The following is a 19,707-nucleotide window of genomic DNA, read 5'->3' on the forward strand; positions in this document are numbered from 1 at the left end:
ACTGGCTACGATTCCTGTGAGATAAATAGCACATGCATACAGAAAGATGCAAAGTTTCCAGGTGAAAATGATATTGACTGGTCTACACTCATGGTAGACCAGGATGCCAGGCAAGACAATAGGTATGAGCAAGAATGACTTACTCTAAAAGTACTCGATTCCTGGCCCCACACCCTTAGGATAGAGCGTGAGACAAGAGGAGATGGCTCAGGCTGTTGGAGGTTGCTCTGGTTCAAGGGAAGCTTCAGATTCTCCGGCATCATCATGGAGGCGGAAACTTCTTCATCAAACTGAATGCAAACACAAAAGGTAAAAATGGCACTGTTGGGCAACACAAGGTCACACAGTCTTGGCATGCTCTTTAAACTACCAATAGAACAACAGCCAACAGTTTCACTCACAAACAGCTTCTGCACGTCTTTGTGGAGTACTCACTTTTGTGAGAACAGGGCACAGTAGTAACAAAATCATCAACCCTTATTTATTTTAGTAACTTTTCACTTAAACTTAAGTCTATGTTTTTTTTTAGCCACAGGATCCCATCACGTGGATTTGTAAAAGAATTAGTCTAGGTATGTTAATGAGACAAACCTTAGTCCATCCCATGTTTATTTTAGGTTATCTGAAAATCCACATAATGCCAGATACGAGATAAAGAGCTCAAACCTTTAATATATATGCTGCACAAAAATATCAGAGGGGTAGAGCAGCTACAAAACAAGTCTTTGAAGCACTCCTTTAACAGTAAATCTACTAAGGTGCAGCCAGGCCAAGTACTGTTGATCTGGTTTACTGCATGATAAATCCAAGAATAAGCCATGTACACAACCCCGCCAGGAGCAGTCATGACCCATGCTGAGCCAATCTCCTCCTGTGACTGTCCCTGGTGGAATACCAAAAGCACATCACTCATTCAAGACCAAACCATTCCAACACAAACACTGACTGGGAAAAGGGGATGACGGGTCACAACAGAATAGTTCTGAATAAAGACAAAAGTGGAAGCAGTTAATTAGTAGAAGTCTTCTGCCCTGAACAAAACAGAAAACCTCATTCATTTTGAGACACATTTTTACCGACCTACCAGACTGGAAAAAAAAATAATTATAAACTTCCTCTTCTCTACCACACACAGAATATGAAAGATCAAAATGACAACCATTCTGTTCCAACCTTGTAAAGCGCACCAAAACATACTACCGAAAAAATAAAACTACTTAAATGTACTACCACTGGATTACTTCCTCAGTCTCATGCTCACAGACAAGATGGCAAGAAGAAAACCATAGATAACAACTCTTCCACCAAAAGGTAAGTTGCATTTTGATCATCACTGGACCTTCAAGAGCTTGAATGAAAGCTGCAGGGACGTCATCAACATCAGGGCTTTGAGTCTTGAAACAATGTATATTTCCTTTTATGCTTCTTAATGCTGTCTTTACATTTGCAGCATTATAAAATAATTAAGGAACATACTAAACGTACAGTGCCGAAAACCCAAACAGCCAATAGGCAGCTTAACAGGAAATGCAACAAATGGAAACATTACCATTGAAATGCTAGCCTTGGGGAGGTGGGTTGTGATTAAATTTTACAAGAGATCTTAACCATTACAGAATATTTCTTGATTTGCAGGCGTCCAATAGATGTGCAAGCCTTGTTGCTTTACAGGTTGCCTGCACACATACTACCCAAGGGCATGATTACAAAGAGTGTTTGGCCTTTAGAAGAAGCAAAGTCAAATTATGGTGCACTTACCTGCACTAGGGCCACATTCTCAAAGATTTCTCCCCGGTGATAGCGAGCAGGGAGGTCCCACTGGCAGTGCAAACTTAGCTTTTGTGGACCTAGGCGGCACATCTGGTGGTTCCCTATGGTGCAGAAAATGAGGGGTTGACTTTGAATGTACACATGGTACATTTTCATGATCCTTATACCATAGTCATATGTAGCAATAATGTGAGCATCAAAATACATTTTTAGGACAAGAACAGATTTAAAGGTTGCAAACAGCTACAAATCAAACAAGTTTCACAGGCTTTTTGAGATAATTTTATTAAAAAGGAGCAAGAAGTCAGTAAAAATAATTAAATGAACAGGTAAGACTAACTAAAAAAAACAGAACTTATCGATCTGCAGTAAGGAGGACTTACATTACAGAATATGCTTTTTCTTTGAGACCATAAAAGAGGTCTAGATCTGCATGCGGAATGCTTGAAAGACATCTTAATACACATATAATTTTGTATGAATATAATTTCATGAACATCCATACACAGATTAACGGCTCCGACTTTTTCTTTTAGAAAAATATATTGGAATTACAATTAAAAAAGTAGGGACCCGAGTCCTTAGGCATTACTCATTTGAAGACCCGTATATGAATACCTATATTCAGACAGTCGAGAAGCACATTTCTAACCATTCTTCTAGTTAAACAGGGAGGCTGGTTGACTTTCAAATAAGTTATATGCATAAAAAGTGGAAGATCCGCATGTATTGGTAAAGGAAATTGGTGCATGTAAGGAAGTGGGTTTCTGTTGCAATAACACCCCCCCCACACTTTTTTGCCTAATAACTGATGCACTTTTCCTTGTTGTGCCCTGGGCTTCTGCCAATCAGGTGCCCAGGGCCTGTGTTCCTTCCCTAAAAGCTGCCTAACAGCCAAAACCCAATTGGCATCTCTGGTCACATGTCAGCCCCTGGTAAATGGTACCCAGGGCCTTGTGACCAGAGAAGGTCCCTAAGGGCAGCAGCACTTATTGTGCCACCCTTAGAGGCCCTGCTCCCGGACACACACGCACCTTTGCAGGCTGAGTGTCTGGGTGCAGAACAAAACAAAGAGTCGACATGGCACACATCCCAGTGTGCCATGCCCACAACACACACTGCCCTGGCATACCTCAGTCACCCCTCTAGCTGGGTGCCCTATGCCAGTGGTGTGGGCACAGGTGCATGAGCCCTGTGCCGCTACATTACCCAGGTCCATTCCTGGGCACTGTAAGTGCAGTGCTGCCATTAAGAGTATATGGTGCTGGGAGGTCGTCAACACGAACTCCACAGCACCATGATGGCTACACTGAAGACCGAGAAGTTTGGTATCAAACTTCTCAGCACAGTAAACCCACACTGATGCCAGTGTGGGATTTACTTTAAGATGCACGACAGTGGGCATCTTAGAGACGCCCCCTGAACCTAACCTACAATCCACATCTTGTCTGAGGGGCTGCCTAGGCTGCCACGCAGCAGACATGTTGCTGGACCCCTGGGTAGAGCGCCATCTGCTTTCCTGGGCCTGCAACAATGCACATCCTGGGTGAGGTGCTAAGTCTCTTCCCCCAGGATGGGCAGGGGAAGCTTCAAAGGCATTCTGCCTTTGTGAGCTTCTCCAGGACACTTGCTGTACTCAGCAACTAGCACCTATCGGTCCTGACCCCCGCTCTGGGGGAAAGACTGTCCGGAAACCCCAAGGAAGGAAAGGGGGTGTGCCAGCCTCTGCCAACCCCAATCCTCAGGTGGGGGATGCGAGGTGAAGCACGTCTCCGGGCGCTCACCATCTTGAAGATGGGAAGCCCTGACCAATCAGGACTAGGCTACTGCCCCCCTCCCACAGGAGCGTGGCAGGATAGGGGGTGTACCCACCCCAGGTAAGGGACCCATTGGTCCCTGCCCTTTACCTACCTGTAACGCCCCTAAATCTAGTATTATGGGGCACCCTGAACCGTCCTTCCTTACATCCAGATTCCAAAACAGCAAAGAAGATCAAGAAGCAAGAAGACCTGCCATGCAGCTAACAAGAGGAAGACACCAATTGCTTTGGCCCCAGCCCTACTGGCCTGTCGACCCTCAAACCTGCTCCTGCTCAAACCCAGCATCTCCCGTGGCCAGCAACCTCACAAACCCCGGAGGACCTGGCTATCTTGTGACTCTAAGCATCTGGGACTCCCACGAGCAGTGGTACTGCTCAAAGCAAATAACTGACACCTGGCGGCAGCCAGGAACCGTGAACCGTGCACACACTGCACCCGCCAAGCCTGGCCTGTGCTGGAATGGACAAAGACCACGAGGACGTCCCCTCGGTGACTTTGACCCTGAATCCGGCACCCAAGGCCCCACCTTGACGCTCCCGACGATGCCTGCAGCCTCAGAACCAGGGCCCCCCCCCCCCCCCCAACTGCGATCAACAGAGGGTAAGATTCCCCGACACCAATAGGCACCCCTGCAACCGGCGCCCTGTGGCCCTCTGAGCCCAACTCCTGGGTACCTACCTATCCTCCAATTACCAAACTTACCTCTCGGAGTGGTGGTCGCACCTGAAGAATCTTCGTCCCTGAGCTTGCAGCCTTTGTTCTTTCTTGAGCTTCTCCATTGCAATCCATTGAGCGCCCGTCGGCTCAAAAGCACCCTGCACCCAGCCGCCCGAGTGGCCCTGGCAGTGCAACTTCTACTCAAACCTACTTCCCCATTTCCCTGAGCAAGTGACCAGGAGCCCAGCTCCCACAGCCACGTGGCCTGCTTGCCAGCAGCCACCAACCGCGGGCCCCCTGCCTCTCATATGATAACCTTGGGCCTACCTCACTCTGCACCCGGCTGCCCCTGTGCCGCTGAGGGTGTAACAACTGTACTTACCTGACCCTGGGAGACCCGGAGTCTATGCCCAGAACCTTAACTCTGCCAGTCGAGTACTTACCCAAAAGCCAATAACTCACTTTTCTTCCATAGGGTAACATTGACTGCTTTCACTTGAAAATTCTTCTAAGTGTGGAGTTTCTAAACTTTAAAACATTAACCTAAAATCAACCGAGTAACGAAATCGAAAACACTCACCTGCTATTAGGAGAGATTCCAGTGCTGGGTGTTGGTGCCCAGCACTGACCCTGAAAAGTAATACTTACCATATTTACGAACTCAATTTTCCTCCATAGGAAACCATTGACAGTTTTTCTGTGAAATTTCTTCTGTCAGTTTTTGCAAACTACAAATATTCTTTAAAAATCGTACCAACTGTGAACACGCAATTACTTATCTGTTTTAGATAGATGTCCCAGTACTGAGCCTAGGAGCCCAGCACTGGATTACAAAAGTAACGAGAACATACTTTACCCGTAACTTGAATTTTCTTCCATAGGAAACCATTGACTGTTTTTCTGTGAAATTTCTTCTAAGTGTCAATTTTGCAAACTTATAGATATTCTTTAAAAATCACCTGTATAACTTAAACGCAGTTTCTCAACTGCTTACAGGTGATACACTAGTGCTGGATCCAGGATCCAACACTGACCTAGAGAAAGTAACCATAACCCCACTTACCTGCTAAGTGAATTTCCTTCCGTAGGATAACATTGGAAATTTGATCAGAAAAAGTTTCTAAGTGTCAACTTTTAAAATAGCAAAATATTGCTTAAAAATCACAACAGTAATTAAAAAGTATTTATTCGCTTGTTTCAAAGAACTGTCCCAGGACTGAATCTAGGATCCAGTCCTGGAGAGTAATCAATTGCATAGAACTTAAAATTCCCATTGAGCTCAATGCATTATTGTGTTTGGAATTGTGCTGCCTATTGCAACAAACTGTAACTATTGCATTCAAAAGACTATTGCCTATTGAAAAGTATTTATCTAAAGAATCTCAATCTGAAAAAGTATATTTTGATACCTATTGTTGGTTTTAAAATAAACCAACTACCTATTTTTATACAAAAACAATTGGCCTAGAGTTCAGTTCTTGAGTGTGTGAGACCATTTGCTGACTGAGTGTGTGCAACAAATGCTTTACACTGTCCTCGGATATTGCCTTACTGCTCAACCAAGCTACCACTTTAGAGAGTAAGGTTATATCGAACTTTAGCCTCTGCCAAACCTCTGGGGACTGTGGACTCTGTGCCTACTGTACCTATTTGGGAACAGCATATACAGAGCCACTTTCTCACAGTGCAGCATTAATTCAGATCCTACCACAGGTGGCGGGTGTTCTAATCTAAAAAGATCAAGGGAACAGTCACCTGAACCACAAATTAAACCTTTCAGCATTACCCCCACCAGGAACCTGCTACTGGTGCACCCTTGGTTTGCGCCACAATGCATGCATTCGTACAACTAACACATTTGACCAGATTTCACAATTCATTGGACTCTCCACTGCCTTTTAGATAGGTTTGCACTACCATAAGCATACATACATAAATATATTGAAAAAATAGTTAATTACTCCTGAAAGAATTTACTTCCCTTTCTGTGAGTCTCCATGTGCCTCCCCAGAGGTTCGTGGGGGAAATAAAAGTGTACCCCTGGATGGATTCGGACCTAAAAGATTTTAACCGGAAGGAAAAATATTTGACCAGCAGGAACCTAGTTCCTCGTTGGTTTATCGGACCCGTGCTCCATCGCAGTTAGCTTTAAATTGCACCTAAGTCCCAGTCTAATACAACCAGTTACTACCATTGACACTTTGTGCTTTTTGGCGCTAAAACTTCAAAAATGTATATCTCCATTTCCCCTTACTGGGTTTTTGTCATTTGTGTCTTTTTTTAATTTAACGTTTTACTCTAATTAGATTTGGTATTCTTTTTGTTTTGCTCTTTGACTTTATTACTGTTTGGTACTGCATAAACATTTTACACATTGCCCCATGTTAACTCTGGCTGCTGGTGCCATAGATAAGAGGGAACTGAGCCCAAATTAATTTTGTGACTTTGAGGGTTCACACTGACAAGGCAGTTACCTACCTCAAATAATAATCATTCATTCATTTCAAGCTTTATTCGATTTTAAGATAAAATCATAAAAGCACATATTACAAACTTTTTTTTTTAATAAAACAGAGTCAACAACATAAGCTTATTCGATCATAGAATCAAGGTAAAATATCATTAAAAAGATTCAGAACATAATAATTCGGAACAAATTAGGAACATGAGGGTTACATAGATTTTCTAAATTTAATTACTAGTTTTAAAAAACTTGAAACTGCATGAATAAGGGAATCATCTTCTAATAGCAATAATTTCATGTATGCTAATTTACAGGTACGGATCCCCCAGGCCCTAAGAACAGGTAACAGAAGAGCTCTACGCGGGACTTTGTAAAATACACAAAAAAAGACACAATGTATGTCCGATTGTCTGGAAATATCATCACATGGGCACAAAGGGATTTCAGTGGACCAGTCATTACAAAGGGGGAAGGTGACTAAGTGAAAAAACATGCCTAATCTGAGGCGGGTCAGCAGTGTGCGTGCATATGGGCTTAATTCTAAGCTTAGATAATATTGGAGACCCTCGCACGGAGTAATTTCCTGAAACCGAAGTACAGTAGGTTTCATTTTCTCCTTGTCCCATCTTTCCGTTACCAGGTGATCAAGAGCCAACTTTTTCAAGGCGGCTCTCGATAGCCCATCCAAACTGAGCGGGTTATCAAAGAATTCTGGATGTCCTATCCTTACACAAAGATTTTTCACGTAGGAGAGCCACCTAATATTGGCCATTCCATTCATTGTGAGACAGTCGGTGATTACTTCCCTATTTAAGGTTGTCTCTTCTGTCACCCAGACCTTGTGCCACAATAAAAGAGGGGAGATGTTAACAATGTCACTAATGTAGGGAAGGCCTACTTCTATATGGGTCATGTAAGTAGATGAAAATGTAGAGACTCCTAGTAAGTGACAGATAAACTGATTCTCACAGCTTTGTAACGTCTGCGCATTTTCTATCCCCCAGAGCCCTGCCCCATAGTTGGCTGAGGAAACCACTTTGGTCTTATAGATTTGTATTAGTTCCCTAGCAAGCTTCCCCCCCAATTTTTGCAGAAAAATTGTTCAGGGCTCCTGCAGAACGTAAAAAGGCTAATTTCCTTTTTGCTATTGCCGGCTTCCAGCTCCCCCTCCTATCAAAAGTCACACCTAGATAACAGAATTTCTCAGTGGTTTCAATTTTTTGGGCGTCCAAGTAAATAGGACAAGGTGCACTTCTAAGGCCCCTGCCGCAGACCATGTTATAAGTTTTAGAAGTATTCACCTTTAATTCCCTATCCCTCATATAGAAGGAAAATTGGACCACCGCCCGCTGTAGACCTAACCTAGTACGCGACATTATTGCCGCGTCGTCAGCATAAAGTAATAGGGGCACTGAGGTACCCTTTATAGCGGGGTAGTCATATTGAAAATTACTTAGGTGTTCTCCAATAGAGTTAATATAGATGGTGAACAACAGGGGAGCCAATATGCACCCCTGTCTGACCCCTCGCGAGATAGTGAATTTGTCTGAGCATTCCCCCAGACATCCGAATCTGACCCTTGCCCCTGCGTCCCTGTAAAGTTCGCGAATAAACGTGATGATTTGGGCATCAAGGCCCAAGAAAGAAAGTGTGTTCCAAAGGAGTTCATGATTCACACAATCAAACGCTGAGCTTAGGTCAATGAAGGAAATATATAACTTTACGCGCTTCGCTTGAGTGTACTTTGCAATGATTTAGGCCAAGTTCAAGCACTGCTCGACCGTTCCCTTGCCCGTCCTAAAGCCATATTGTAAGTTAGAGATGGCCTGGTTTTCGGCCTCCCAGCTCTGGATCCGATTTAGGATGATCCTACCGGCCACCTTCATCAGTGCATCCAGAAGAGAGATTGGCCTATAACAATTTGGGTCGTTTCTGTCACCCTTCTTAAATATTGGCACGACAGTAGCGTCAGGCCAAGATGCCACAAATCCCTGTTGATTAGACTTGTTTAAAACATTGGTAAGTAAGGGTGCCCATAGATCCAACTCTGCCTTATAGACGTCGATTGGGACACCGTCGGGACCCGGAGCCTTACCGGATGGGCTGTCCTTAATAGCTTTAATGACCTCTTGGAGACTGAAAGTGATATTCAGCGGAAAAGCATTTCGCTCGCCTGATCCGCCGAGGTCCGTCAAACTGACAGTTAGCGAAGGAGGACAGTGCCCTACAGTCGGATTATTATATAACTGCTTAAAATGGTTCACCCAGGTATCCCCTGGGATACCCACGTCTAAGATGTCTTCCACTCTGCTTTGCAGGTATGGGGCATTAACCACTTTCCAAAATAGTGCACTATCGCGTTGTTGCGAGGCCTCGCGTAAGGTCGCCCACGCCTCCCGCTTAAGGGTGGCTTTTCTCGTTTTAATGGTCAGTTTGTAAGCTCCTCTGGCTTGACGGATCAGGTCTTGGTTTTTTGGTTTGGTATGTAGGGCCTTTTTGAGAGAAGTTAAAGCTTTGGTGCATTTGTCAAACCAACCATGTGGGCGCTTAGCTGTTTGCCTATGTTCTCTAAATAAAAGATCTTTTACTGACCGTTGGATATTAGAAAAGGCAGCCACGACTTTATCAGGCTCCATGGCAGCTGTTAGACATACGTGAAGATCCTCGAGAGACGTCGAAACCAAGCTCTTTAAGAAGCCAGCTGGCTCAACTTTATCCCATTTGATAACATACCCATTTATAGCACCCAGATTAACCTTGGGAGCATAATTAGGGTTCTTCTTGAGTTGACTACATTCTCCCATTGTTTTTACTGAGAATGATATGGGGTAATGATCTCCGAAGAGAGCCTTTCCAGTCTCCCAGAGGATTGTGCAGCCAGGATGGGCCGGGGACATTAAGGTTTAATCTATGGTGGAGTTACACCCTCGTCCGTTAAAAGTTGGTTGAAACGGAATAATCGGGCTGCACAGTTCATTTACAAAGGACAAATTCAAATAGAACATCATATTATTTAAGGAGTTGCCTAATTTTGAGTGGGTGAAATGGGTAGGGCAGTCTTCCCCATAATCTGCTAGACCGCACAAGCCAGTTGCAGAAAGGGGACAGACAGTACAATTAAAGTCCCCTACCCAGATTAGCACCTTCTCACCTGCAAGATTATCTATTAGAGATGTTATGCTATTGAGAAGATTGTAAAGAACATGCTCTGTGTGGATAGATGGTACGTTATTATAAAAATTAATTAGAATTACATTGACAGAGCGGGGCCCTTTAAAGACCAAGACCTGATAAAACTCTGCGTTAAGACACTTGATGGCCCTAAGTTCCGCCGTTGTAGCCACATAAGTACAAAGGCCTCCTTTATTCCTACCCTGCTTACTAATAAGTGCGGGCGAATGAAAGGTTTGGAATCCTATAATATGGATTTCCTCGGTCGTCCAGGTTTCCTGCAAACAGGCTATAGTGTGTTTATTAATAACATCCAGCCATGCTTGCTGGTGGACCTTTTTACTCAAACCTGCCACATTCCACGTAATCAGGCTGTAGGATGAAAAACTCGGCCTAACTTCCGTGATTGCTACACTAGATCTTATACTAAAGCTGATGTCGCTGGGTAAATGTTGTGTCGTTAATAGCTGAGGAGTCACGGTGGGGGAAGAAAGCCTACATTCCCTGTTAGTTGTGCTTGCACCATCAAACGCCTGTGTCCTTATTACCCCAAACCCCTCTGTTTCGCCAAATATAACTGAGTTATTTAAATAAGGTGTATTAACATTACCCATAGTAGACTTTGAGTTAAAGGGGTCAATCAATGTTAGTGGTCAATCGACCATTTCTAAGCCACTGAATCGGTTATGTGTGGGAATACCGGACCAGGAAGCCCGGCGAGTGCGCTCGTGATTAACCGCCCTCAACGTATGTGTCCCACCCCAGCTGTCCCAGTCTCTACCCAGATGTCGATGCCCCACTATTTGCCAGGGATTGTCGTGTTGGGGATGACAGGGACCCATTTTCTGCCTGTGGCTGTCATAGTCGAAGTAGTGGGGACCCATCGATTGCCAAGATGGCTCTTGGATGTTTGAGGACCTTGGAGGATAAAAAAAGGAAAGCCGTTTAATGCTTATTCCTCCACTTTCACATGAATTTTCCCATGCGCAGATATGGTCGGCTGCTCTAGGATCATCAAAGGTTACCACGATGCAGTCGCCTGGCAGTGATTTCCTGCCATGGCCCACCCAGGTAGTTCTACGTACCATAAGGATCCTGTAGGACCTTGTCGGTGGAACAGGGCAATTAGTATTGAGCCAGAATTGCACTTTGTTCTTAAGGGACCCTGTGGGTTCTGAATTATAATCCAAGAGTTCAGGGACACCCGTCATTACCACCACAAGGGGGTAGGCTTCCGGGGGCAAGTCAACAGGAAGTCTAGCCTGTTGACCTACCCTCATACCACCTGTATCAGAAACTGGGGGTGCTGTTTTTGAAGCTGGTAGTAGCCGGGACAAGTTTTTTGAGGCTTGAGCATTTTGTAGCATTATTTTTTGAGGCAAAGTACTTGCCACTTTTAAGGTGGCGATATTTTTAGGGGCGGGTTTTGCTGAACTATTAGTTTTTGAGTTAGTGGATGGAATTAATTTTTGTAATGGGGCAGTAGGAGTAGATATACGGTTTTGTGGGAGTGCTGATTTGGCTGGATTCTGAATCTGGTTTTTTACTCGTGGAATTTGTGTCTCTGATACCTGCTTAGTCTTATACAGATTTAAAAGATTGATCAATTTATTTTCTATATTTGTTAACCTACGTTCTATTGGGGTGAGTAGAGTTTTCAATAGATCCGCTATACTGTTTGATGACATCTGTAAATTATCAGACCGGAGTGGTTCTCCACCGCTAGGGACATCAGTCAATGATGCCACAAAAATGGGGTCTGAACTATCGTGTGCTGGGAGATGTGCTATCGCGGAGTGAACTACTTGTACCTTTCTCGGGTGTAAGTGCTCAGTTGAACTAGGCCTAGAAACTGATTTATTAAAAACTAGTGTATTGGGAGCTAGAGAAGGCTGATTTATGTCCAACTTCTTTTTCCTCACGTCGCCCTCCCTCCTCCCTCTATCTCTTCTTGTTTCTTCTGGCGTAACTTGCGAGGATAGCTGTGGAGATTGCGGGAGAAGGTTAGGGGATTTTTCCAGATCTGTGCTGGTCTGTAAGTCTGATAGCAAAGTTGCGGATAGATCCACCATGTTTGGTAAGCTACGCCTACCTTCATTAAATGACCTGGGATCAGGAGCAGTAACTAGCTCAGGGGATCTTACACTCGCTAGAGCACCCAAAGAAGATCTCTTGGCGCGTGCAAGGTCTAAAGACACCCTGCTCTCCATAAGGCTGATACTCTGGTCAATAAAAGAGTTTGCCTTAATGATAAAATCGTCCATTGGACCTAAAAGGTTACCCACCCCTCCCGCGGCCTTTTTTTTCCTGCCTCTTGTTAACACCATTGTAACAGTGGGATAAATGGCTTGCCGATGAATATATAAGGAGCAGGTGTACGAACCCCAGGGGGGTCCAGAAAGACAGGACAAATGAAGGGGGGGTGGCCCGGTCCCGGCCTCCACCGTCCTCGAACGGCCTCAAACGGCCCGCCCTTTACCCGGGCTTAGCCCCGGGCGCTCTCCCGCACAGCGGGAAGGGATATCAAAGATATAATTAGTGTGACGTGCAGGGGCCAGGGCTGACAAAGAGAGCGGGCCAGATATTTTCTATCGGCCAGGCAGGGACTCCTGGGACACGGAGTCCCTGCTGAAACGCTCGCAGCCCTGCCCAGTACCCCAGAGCACCACAAGCCTCACCGACACAGCGCAGTTCTCCCAAAGGTAATACTGGTGAAGCGGGACCCGTGAAGCGGGTCCGTCGAACAGTTAAAATCAAAGGCAGGTCACCAGTGGTCAGAGGGCAAAGAGCAGCAGCAGGGCTTCCTCTTCAACAAAGCGTCCAATTTCTTACAAAAACATATAGGTGTGTACAATACAATACAATGACAATGGACCATTAGCAAATTCAGTTTTCTGTTTTGTTCAATGAAAGTCATTGGTATCAGTACAGCAAAGGAAATTAATTATGAACCAGACCAATTGCCAAAGACGTCATTGGCATTACGACAAGTCATTAATTGACGAGTCATCATCAGGACAAAAGGTTCAAGAGCAGCTCAATCTGAAAACCAAAGTATGTGAGGAATCAGTTATGGGCATATGTATGGATGCAAAGTGTCTAAGTCCTAAGAGAATTGTTAATTAGTGAAAAATGTACACGGAGAAATCTGGAAAAGAAAAGCAAAAAAATAAAAACAAGCAATTTCATTTGTTGCAGTAAGTGAGCTATCACCGAGAAGTATCGCTAGGAAACAAAGGTCAGGTCAATGTGAGAAGTTGGCCTGATGTATGATGTCACTAGTTATAGTGTACACCTTATATCAGTCCAAATACCCTTATGGTGATTGGTTGTAAAGTCAACCTTATAGACCAGCTATCCTAGTGGTAGCATGGACAAGAGCAGTCTTAGGCTAAACTCTGAATGGCATGTGAAGCCAGCTGTGATACCATATATAATCCCTTGAATACCAAATGAAAGGACACCACAACAGATATATATATAAAATAAAGTGTATTTATTCTAAGCAAACCCTCAGCACTCTTTATGAGTTTAGAGGTAAGTACAACACAGTCTTATTAATGCATACAGTAAGTCACACAGGTAAGTAATACAGTTAGGCCCTAGGGGCCACGCAAACCATATACTAAATAAGTGGTATAAGAACCACTGTCACGGAAATAGAATAGGCCTAGGCCTAGGGAATCGCTGGGGCTACACTACACTAGCGTTAGTTAGGAAGTGGGAGGCCCACGGGATTCGTGTGCAGAGTGGAAACACTCACGCGTAATGCGTAAAAGTCAATAGCAATGTTACAGTTTAGAAATAGATAGATTTAGGACACTTCCGGAGTAGCTAGGAAGTTGAGACTTGAAAACTAGACACTAGGATAGTCACTATCCTGATGAGCACCGGAGTACCCAAGTTACCTAGCCCACAGGCTGCGGGTGCATAGGGGTGAAGATGCGTCGTTTTTGTCGTCGACTCCTATGGATGCCTGAAGAAAGATGCGGACAGGCAGTCAGGGGAGAGTGTCCGGTGGATCCCAAGCCTGGGATCAAGAAAAGAAGAAACCTGCAAGCAGAAGGGACAGAGTCAAGGTCACTAGCCAGTGACCACGTGGAACCAGGAAGGAACCAGGCGATGTCGTGAAGAGTTGCAGGTGAAGGTGAAGCTTGTCGCTGCAGCCAGGAGGACCAGGAAGCGTCGAGGACGACCAGGACCAGGAGGCGAGCTGTCCCACGAAGGCTCTTGCTGTCGGCGGCGTCGAAGTTGGACTAGGACTCACCAAGCCTTGGCAAGCGGAACCCACGAAGAACAAGGGACTTGCTTCTGGTGCAGACCAGGAAGGTCTGGGGTGCTTCTTCTTTGCAGAGAAGCGGGAGCCAGTCTGGAGGAGCCAAACCAGCGCAGAAGATTTCAGGGAGCGTCGTCACAAAGGCCACTAGCCAGCGGGCAAGCAACCGGACAGACGCGGCAAGCAGGAAAATGCTGAAGGGCCCCACGCAGGACTCGTGGAGTGTGGGGGGCTGATCTTCGGTGCAGTTGGTGCTTGGGGTTGGGGCTTCTCAATCCCCGGTGCACAACTTCGAGGGTACCTCAGAAGCTGCGCTGTAAGTTACTAGCCACTTTTCCCAGGTAGCCGGTCCCACGTCGCTCGTCGCCTCCACGGATCTCAGCTCTGCTGCAGATGTGGATGAGGGTCGGAGAAGTCTGGAAATCAAGGCTCTGGTCGGGCTCTGCAGTCGGTTCCTCGTCGAACGTTTCACAAAGCAAAGGGTAGTCTCTTGATGGTGCCTGTTTGCACAGGGTAGCCACTCCTTGGCTACAAGGGAGATTCTTCAGTCTTCTTCTTTCGTCGAATGTCGAAGGTCCAGAGTTTCTGTTCAGTTTTGCAGGTTCAGGATAATCTAAAGTCTTGAGGCCCAACTCCCACTCTTATACTAATCTGGGGGGCTGGGATACCTGCTAGGTCACGCCTTATGGGTGGGACCTGGGAGGGGGTGGTTACACCCACTTCCCTTTGTCCAGTTTCGCGCCAGAGCTGGGGCTGGAGTGCCCCAGCGCCGGTTTGAACTGGACTATGCAAGGAACACCTTGTGTGCCCCAGGCATGTCTCATTCCTTTCAGCCCACCCTGCCCCAATACACTAAAGGCTGTCTGGGGAGGTGCTAGCACCTCCCCAAGCAGGAAACCTATTGTCCAGGCCTCCCTGGCTGGGATCACTCCCAGCAGCAGGAGGTCAGACTTGTGTCTGTGGCAGCAGCATCCATTTTGTGATGCTGAGGCTTTGGTTAGAGATAACAGCAAAGTATGATTTTAACATGTCTCTCCCTCTAGAAGGGGGGAATAATATCCTCATCACCAGAAATGGTATGGGGGTATTATTCCAAAGTGTTAGACACCTTACACGACATGTTTTGATACAGCCCAACCATAGTTACCATAACCGTTTAAGATTATAAGGCACTTTAAGAGTATATGGTAGGCTATATCATAGAACAGCTATAAGGACATGGTTCCGAAAGCTGCAGACAGGCTCAGCTCATGCTAGAGCACCATCTCACATGTTACCAAGCACTCTGCCTCCAGGATTGTTAAGGCCTGCCATAGGAGTGACTGATAGGTACACATGTGTCTATGTATAAGGTAGGTATAGGAATACTACACCTAAGCAAGGGGTGATTACACGACCTTGCCCCAGCTGAGTGATCAGCCAGTTGTGTCTGATTGGAAGGCCAGACCAGGGGTGGCATAATACATGCTGCAGCCCCTGGGAGGCCTAGGGTACACCTATGCCCTGGGTACCTAGGGTACACTGTACAGGGTCCAATAAGGTGATCCTTACCAATTGGTTATGTACCTAGGGTACATGGAGTCCATTTTACAGAGAGAGCAGACAGCCTGAGACCCTGAATGGCAGGATCTCAGGCCAACTAAGTCGAAAAACCAGCTAGACACTAGGCAAAAAGTTGGGGGTAACCATAGTCAGATATCCACCTTCCTACACAGGTCCTCAACACCAGCTTGTCTGTGGAGAATAGATGATGGCAATGGGCTATTTTGCCTGTTAACTGGGGGGCCAGACTATGGTTTTACCCATGTGCCCAAAAGAGTGCCTGTCAGAGGCGGTGTAAAGGGCAACGGAGGTTCTGTGGGTTCTGTATTTGTGAACCTGGAATTATGGTTCTTGGAGTGTCTGTGCACAGCTGTAATGACTACCAGGAATGCTGTTTTTAGGGTGAGCATTTGTAACAATGCTTTTTGCAATTGTTTGAAAGGCACCTTTATTAGATGTGCGATTACCACATTTAGATTCCATATGGGTGAAGGTACTTTCCTTAGTGATGCAATTCTATTTGTCCCCTATAAGAATATTTTAATTACTGAAGAAGTGAAGAAACTTCTTTTCATGTGACCCCTTGTATAGGCCACTATCACTGCCAAATGTACTTTCAACGAGGCATGTGTCAATCTGCAGTCTATGAGATGTCTTGCATATCGAAGCACTGTTGCCTACTTTGTGTTCTTTCATAATAATCCATTTTAAAGACACCATAAGGTGTATCTTTTCCATTTTGCGATATAGCATTTCCTAGTGGTTTGCTTTCTTGCTTCTCTTAGAACCGCAAATGTGTTTTCTAGCATCTTTTTTTTTATTTATTTTTTTAAACAATTTTTTATTAACATTAATCTTGCACCTTTTGTCATACAGGTTTCATTTTCAAGACACATTTTGTAATCATATCTGTTAAACTTTAACATTCATAATAGTACTCTTTAGTATTTCTAGCATCTTTAAATGTTCGAATTCTATTTCTTCAAGAGCTAGGCTGCCAGGCTGAAAGAATCTTGTTCTGGATGAAGTACCCTTCCTCTTTCTACTGTTAGTAGGTCTTGCTGCATTTGTAATCTTTGCATGTTTACCTGTGCCATTTCTATCAGTTCTGAGAACTGTGTTTGCCTTAGCCACTGGGGGGCGACTAGTAGGAGTGTCATTTTGCTTGGTCTGCATTTGCTGATCACTCCTAATCAGCGGTTTTGGGGGAATAGCATAGGAAAATGTCCCTGACCAGTCTACCAGCAGTGTATTGCCCAGGGATTGGTGCTATTGCTGTGTCGAGGCAAAGCTTTGGCGTTTCGCATTAATTGGTGTTGCAAATAGATCTATTGTTGGGGTTCTGATTCAGTTTCCATTTGTGTGACCAACATGACTTTCTGCTCAGCCTGCCTGCTTCTACATTGTCCTTTCCCAGGAGATGAACTGCTGTAATTCCACCTTCCTTTGTATGGGAAATTTCCACAGTTCTTGGGCTAATCTTGGTAATACAAGGGATTGTGTCCCTCCTTGCTTGTGGATATAAAACATTGGCTTTGTGTTGTTTGTTTGTATCAATGCAGAATTTATGTCAAGAAGTTAGGCCTGAACAGAGGTCTCTGGTATACAGACAACGTGAAGTTGGATATCGAAGCTCAAGAATAATTGAATTGGTGGTTGGAGGATCTGCAGGCGTGGAATGGCGGTGCAATATTTACAGCCAGTCCAGACTTTGTAGTAAAGACGGATGCGGGCAGATTAGTTTGGGAAGCAAGACTAGACTCTCAGGAGACAGGTAGAAGATGGAGTATGATCGGGAGAGGAGAACATAAACCCTATTGGAGATGAGAGCTGTGGAATTGGCAGTACGCAGTTTCAGGGAACAAATACAGGGTACTACAATTCTTTTAAAGATGGACAATATTTCAGCTGTGATTTATATAAACAAGCCTGGAGGAAGCAGATCAAACGGCTTGCCAGAGTTGATGAAGGATTTCTGGAAGTTTTAAATGGATCACAAGATAAGTCTCTCTGCGCAATATCTTCCAGGGAAGGAGAATTTAGTAGCACACTGGAATTCCAGTTTCCTGAAGGATTTCAGCAATTGGAGGCTGAATCCAGAGGCATTGGGATAATACAGGAAAGATTGGGTCCTTTGGTTGTTTGCGTACAGGTTAACCAATCAATTAGAGAAATATACAAGTTAAAGGCCGGATCCGGGAGCAATAACAGTGGATGTTTTCAGCGTAAATTGGCAGAGTATGAGAGGTTATACATTTCACCTTTTCCATTATACAGAGGTTTCTGATGCAGGTAAGGAGACAGTAATGCAGGCTGGTGCTAGTGGCTGGTGTGCTAGCTTTGGATGCTTCAGTTAGGCTTTACCACCCAGAGGTTTGTTTTTTTTTCCAAATGCCGCGAAGAACGAAAACTATGACTGAGAGAGCATTTTATCCAAGATTTAATAACCATCCGAAGTTGTGGGTGGAAAGATGTATCAGAGAGTATGAGACCAGAGTGAGTGAATTTAGGTGTGTTGGGGTAGATCAATTGTTGATATCTTATGTAAAACCGCATAAGGCAGTTTCTACAGCAACAATCGCAAGATGGGTTAAAAACACAATGTGTGAATCAGGTGTGAACTTAGAGAAGATTAATGTGTGAATCAGGTGTGAACTTAGAGAAGATTAATGTGTGAATCAGGTGTGAATTTAGAGAAGTTTACAGTACATTAGATTTGTAAAGCAATGGCGTAATCAAAAGTGTATGGTGCAGGTGGTAATTGGAGTGAAATTCTAAAAGCAGCCGATTAGTTGAATGAGAGTTTTCAGGGATTATTTTAATTTCAGGGTGGTGGAGCATGTTTTAGAAAAAGTTTTAAAGATCTTTAAACATGCCTAGTGCTAGCCTCCTGTCTTGTCATAAAATGTTAATTCTCAGAGGTTAACTGTGTAGAGAATCGTGATTTTATTAAAGACAAAGAGGCTAGCGTTATCCCTCCCTCCCACTCTTGAAGGAGATCGAGGTAACAAAAGACATTGAAATAAAATAGATGAATTAAGTTTGAGGTAAAAAACGATGTTGTAATAAAAATTGTTGTAATCATTTTTTAATAGGATTTATAAAAGAATTGAAAGGATTTGTGTTTGAAAGTTGTTTACAATGTTATATTCCAGATACTCCATAAACAGAATGAGAAGAAGTATTTGGAAAACGATGAAGGGAAAAGTTATGGAGAAACAAGAGGATGAGTCGGGAGTGTTAAGGACTTATCTTTATGGTGGATGTTCTAATGTTTGTGACTTCATACTGTTTTATTAGAAACTTTTAAAGTGCTTCTCAGAAGTGCTGAATAAAAGGCTATGCATAATGCTAGTCTCCTTGTCTTTAATAAAATCACGATTCTCCACTGAGTTAACCTCTGAGAATCTACATTTTCCTAACAGCTCTTTTTGAAAAAGGCCTTTAGGGATAGGAACACCGTTTTTAGTACCAGTACATTGATGTGTTGTACTCCATCTTGCTCTTTCCAAACACCTCAAACCTTGAGTGAGCCCATGTGAGCTCCTCAGCCCGTATGCGAGGCATTTATTGCAATTGTCACGGTTTGAGTTGTGTGTGCAAAATTCCTCCCGGGTTATGTGTCATCTGTTCCACCATTTCATCTCCTCTTGCACTCTCTGCGTGACAACCACTAGACCTTCCCACCTCCGTGTTGCTTGTGACCATTGGTTTTAGATCCATTCCTCCATCCGGTCTTGCATATGGGATCAGAGATATGCATGATGACATTTTTACCAGGACTTTTCCCACGGTCCTCACTATCAGGGCTTGCCCTTTCTGGTATAGGGCATCTTCCTGTAGTAATGACTATTCTGTTGTCTCTGGGGCACATCTTCCCTTGGATTGAATATCCTTCCTCCAAGAAAATGATTTTCTTGTTCTGGTGTTGGTGACTTGTTGTGGGACGTTGCTCTTACTAGCCAATAGTCTAGGTAAGGATAGATATGTATGCCTAGACTTCTCAG

The 19,707-nt window shown here is 44.5% G+C and overlaps 1 protein-coding gene across 1 annotated transcript in view; it reads right to left on the minus strand.

Moving 5' to 3' along the window:
* TTC17 (tetratricopeptide repeat domain 17) overlaps positions 1–19,707 on the minus strand; it is a 458,242-nt gene that overhangs the window by 247,321 nt on the left and 191,214 nt on the right. The window contains exons 10-11 of the mRNA XM_085643464.1: positions 1,759–1,871; positions 144–290 (exon numbers count right to left, since the gene is read on the minus strand). Of these exons, the coding sequence (XP_085499590.1) occupies positions 144–290; positions 1,759–1,871 (260 nt within the window). The remainder of the gene's footprint in view (positions 1–143; positions 291–1,758; positions 1,872–19,707) is intronic.

The sequence above is a fragment of the Triturus cristatus genome, chromosome 3_1, assembly GCF_964204655.1.
Source record: "Triturus cristatus chromosome 3_1, aTriCri1.1, whole genome shotgun sequence".
NCBI classification, from domain to species: domain Eukaryota; kingdom Metazoa; phylum Chordata; class Amphibia; order Caudata; family Salamandridae; genus Triturus; species Triturus cristatus.